Source organism: Nannospalax galili, unplaced genomic scaffold (genome assembly GCF_000622305.1).
Source record: "Nannospalax galili isolate Female #2095 unplaced genomic scaffold, S.galili_v1.0 scaffold21146, whole genome shotgun sequence".
Taxonomy (NCBI): domain Eukaryota; kingdom Metazoa; phylum Chordata; class Mammalia; order Rodentia; family Spalacidae; genus Nannospalax; species Nannospalax galili.
The window spans coordinates 1-4333 of NW_008354508.1; the positions used below are offsets into that span (position 1 = coordinate 1).

The window sequence follows — 4333 nt, forward strand, 5'->3', positions numbered from 1 at the left end:
AAGCACATGGAATGTGACTGCCCCTACTTGGTGCATGTACCCGTGGTCGCCTTCCGCTTGGAGCCCAAGAACCAGAGGGGTGCGTTTTCTGTGGATGGGGAGTTGATGATGTGTGAGGCTGTGCAGGGCCAGGTACACCCTGACTGTTTCTGGATGGTCAGTGGCAGCAGAGATGTCCCACCCAGCTGGGAGACCCAGCAAAGGCCACCTCCAGAGAAACCTTTATGACCTGGCCCCCTGTGCCTCTGTCTACTGTCTAGACTGAGATGGGCAACCTCCCTTCATTCCCTGGGATGGGACGGTCTGTCCATTGTTCACATGGAGGTGGTGGGACCCCTCTATAGAGTGCAGGCAGGTGGGGCTGTGCTTCGAGAAGACAAGCTCCAAAGGCCAGAATGAGACCCTGGGCAGGAGTGCTGGCTGGGCCAGTTGCCTGTGGAAGACCCCTCCAATTGTTGTAGAAATCCCTCAAGAATCAAATTCAAATAAAGTGACATTTCCAACCTGCTGGTCCTTCCTGGAGATGGGGGTGGAGTGAGGCAAACCAGCCAGGGCTACGGTATTGGATGATGGGTAGCACAGCCATCTTGTAGTATTTGGGATTGAAACCATGACCTCTAGCATGCTAGGTAAGCTGACTACCACTGAGACACAGTCCCGTGGCACAGTCATTTTGGTGCTAGGCACATGGACTCCTTATACTTACTGATAATCCATCTTCAGCCTGCAGACCCTGAGACTGGCCAGCTGCCCAACCCCACACAGGAAGACTACTCTGAGAGTCAGCCACACAGGACAAATGCAGAGGGAGGCCTGTCTGGATTGAGCAGGAAGTTAGAAGCCTTAGGGGAACTGGCAAATTCTGTCCTAATTTAGAGTGGTCTTGGTAGGTACTAGAGTACGTAACTGCGGGATGGGAAGGGGCCTCCATGTGGCTACAGGGAAGCTGTCATCTGCTTACTTCCCAGTGTGGCTGCTTTGGGGTCCCCTATACTCCTGCAATAACCCCCTCATATACCGCCAGTATACTCCCTCAGTAACCCCCTCATCCATCCTGCTCTGTAAGTAAACCCAAAGTCACTGGTTCCCCAGGGTGAACTCTGCTGGAACTGTAGTTTGTTGTTGGGACCTTAGGAAGGGGGGAGATGTTTACTCTCTCCAGGGAAGGAATTCTTGCAACAGATTTCATCGTCAAAAAAGGCAGGAAGTGGTTCTCCAGAACTGGGCAATCCCTTTGGTTTGTTGCCCAGAATTACTGACACCTGTCCATTGCCAGATCCTGTGGTGTCAGAAGGAGCCTGAATGGGATGGTTGTAGGCTGCTAGGGACCATAGGTACTTAAGAGGCAAGTGCTGTACTCCACACTACTAAGCTCAGTGTTGGCTGGGGGTGGGGTGGGAGTGGGGCTCTGGGCACACAGAGAAGAAAGGCAACAGAGCTTGAAGAGCAGAGGCAGGTTTAATGGTGTCACCTTGTCTTCATGAGCCAACCCCCCAAAAAATGCAAGTAAAAAGAAGTTTAATCACACAGCACTTTATACAGATATTGTAAGCAGTAGGCATTCACATCACCACACGAACGATGCCCTGGAACGCATAGCCCCACCAGGCACTCAGGATGCCCTCAAGGTACCGACTGGTTGTCCTTCCCGAGGTGGCAGCGCCTTGGCGGCCCTGGCACAGCACAGGTGTGGAGCCCACTTAAGGCTGACAAGACACATCATGCTTTGGCTTTTAATCTTTTTTTCCTGTTAAGAGTTAATATCTTTGCCTCTGATATTTATTTTTCTGACCTTAAATATTACATACATACACCAGAAATTACATAGCTGCAATGTGCTCAACAGCATCCTCTCAACTGGGACCTTCATATTATCAAAAGCTTAGAAAACTTGTAAACCTCTGGGCCTGGGGTGGGGGTGGGGGGGAGTGTCAGCTCCTGCAGCCTCGGTCCTCTGGACTACAACTGCGGAGTCTGTAAGCCAAGGGCTACTGGAAAGGTCAAGCCACATGGTGGGGAGCGGCCCTGGCTGGCCTGGCCTGGCTTGTGCACATGCTCCTGTTGCCTCAGTGAGGATTAAATGAGGCTGGAGGGGAGTATATTCGGTATAGACCACACGGGTGAGTCTTGGCACAACTGCCAGTGTCCCTGACAGCCATGGACTAGAAGGGCAAGGCACCTACAGCCATTTCTTTCCCCAGCAGCACCTTGTTGACTCCATGTTGGTGAGGGCCACTAGCTTCTCCTGGGTGTCACTCTAATCCTTAGCTCAGTTGCAACCTCTCTTAGAGAGTAAGTTCAACAGGCCTAAGGGTTAGAATGCACAGACAGGCCAGAGTCAGGATTCAGCAACAGTGGCTACAGCTCCCAAGAGATAGTGTTGACGCTGGGGAATTGGGAGGACCCAGTGGCGGTGGCAGCTGGAGAGTCCAGGGCACCGGGAGGCTACGGTCAAACTGAAGAGGATCAAAGGGACCAGGGGCATTGCAGGAGCAGCCCACACTTCATGCAAGGCACATCCACCCTCCTGCCCATCTGTAGACCCCAGTCCCAGAGTCTGACACCAGTTTCCCAACACCCTACCTCTGACCTGAGACAGGGACAGCAAGGGAGCATGTGCCAGGACATTCTGCCTGGGGCAACAAGTGGAAAATGGGTTCCGACGTTCTGTGCCTCAGGGGACCTGCCTTTTGAAACATCGCTTCGGGATAGAACGCAGCATCTCGGGACACTTCTTGCGCTTCAGCATCAAACTTGCCACGGAGAAGAGAGGGCGGTGGAGGGCTCGCACTGGGGACAAGGGTGGGGGGCAGGAAGAGGGGCTATTCCAGGGAGGGAGGGGGCAGGCAGCGGCTGGCCTCTCCCACCGTGAGGCTCCTCCTCTAGGGCTGGTGGCTACTTGTCCTCTGTGCTCTCAGGCATACCTGCCTCTAGCAGGGCAGCACGGAACTGTGTCAGGACGCCCCGGATGCTCTTGATGAAGCCCTTGGAGAGGGGGAAGAGGGGGAAGCCGATGTCGGGGTAGCCACTCTTCTCGGGCAGGAAGCTTCGGTAGCTCTTTCTCCGTTTCTTTGGTTTCACACTGGGTGGCACGGATGCATCGGGAGCTGTCTCAGAAGTCTGCTCCGTGTGGTCCCTGCTGGTTGAGGCTGGGCCTTGGGCACCACCCTCTGAGTCTGAGCCTTGGGAGGCCTCCCCAAGGGTCATCCTTGGATGGAGATGAGCACCTGGAGAAGGCTGGATTTGCTCGTCCACCTCTGGTCCCCTGAAACATGCACAGCACTATCAGGGCTGTCCCAGACAGACACCTGCTTTACTGAGTTCCTCTCTCCACTGGGGCTCCGGTGCTATCCTTACCTTTCCAATCCAGGTACCCAGGAGGCTAACGCACACCTTCCCATTGTCAGGGTTCAGGGTGGCCACTGCACTGGGAGAGGTAGCAAAAGCGGGGGGGGGGGGGGCGAGCTGGGGGGGGGGGAGCTGGATGTCGAACAGGTAGAGGCCATCTTCATAGGGGGTTCGAGTGGGGCCCTTGATCAGGGATGAGAAGAGGTCCTAGAAGGGAACATGGGCTGAGGTTGGCACCTGGGGTCTGGCATCACTGTCTCTCAGAGCACTGTGCAGATGTGGAGAGAGGGAGGCAGCACCCCAGAGCCACTCATCATGCAGACATAGTATGGTTCATTCACCAGGATCAGACCTGTCAGGAAGACAGTCTCCATGAGGGCAGGTTTGCCCTTGACCCGCAAGAAGACTGATGGTCAGTGTGCCCTCCACCAGCCCCCAGCACCACCCGCCAGCCCAAGCATACCTTGGATGGAGATGAGCACCTGGAGAAGGCTGGATTTGCTCGTCCACCTCTCCGTCCCCTGAAACATGTACAGCACTATCAGGGCTGTCCCAGACAGATACCTGCCTTGCTGAGTCCCTCTCTCCACTGGGGCTCCGGTGCTATCCTTACCTTTCCAATCCAGGTACACAGGAGGCTGACGCACACCTTCCCATTGTCATACAGGTTAGGGTTCAGGCAGCCACTGCACTCGGAGAGGTAGCAAAAGGGGGGGGGCACAGCTGGGTAGATGTTGGGGAGCTGGATGTCGAACAGGTAGAGGCCATCTTCATAGGGGGTTCGAGTGGGGCCCTTGATCAGGGCTGAGAAGAGGTCCTAGAAGGGAACGTGGGCTGAGGTTGGCACCTGGGGTCTGGTGTCACTGTCTCTCAGAGCACTGTGCAGATGTGGAGAGAGGAGGCAGCACCCCAGAGCCACTCATCATGCAGACATCGCATCCAAGTCTGTATCTGCTGGAGTGGCAGGAGTGTTGGGAGTCTCACA

The 4333-nt window shown here is 55.2% G+C and overlaps 1 protein-coding gene and 1 long non-coding RNA gene across 2 annotated transcripts; both read right to left on the reverse strand.

Moving 5' to 3' along the window:
* Positions 1–2669: 2669 nt before the first annotated feature.
* On the reverse strand, positions 2670–3416 carry LOC115067459 ((E3-independent) E2 ubiquitin-conjugating enzyme-like). Its single transcript, XM_029555300.1, has 2 exons — positions 3358–3416; positions 2670–3265 (listed from the first exon to the last, which is right to left on the reverse strand). Exons 1-2 carry the CDS (start codon positions 3399–3401, stop codon positions 2896–2898), a joined length of 414 nt encoding a protein of 137 aa, XP_029411160.1. The 5' UTR covers positions 3402–3416; the 3' UTR covers positions 2670–2895.
* A 256-nt stretch (positions 3417–3672) lies between these two features.
* Positions 3673–4160, reverse strand: LOC103748941. Its single transcript, XR_607918.2, has 3 exons — positions 3962–4160; positions 3812–3869; positions 3673–3700 (listed from the first exon to the last, which is right to left on the reverse strand). It is a non-coding gene; the product is annotated as an uncharacterized LOC103748941 (long non-coding RNA).
* Between the last annotated feature and the right edge of the window lie 173 nt (positions 4161–4333).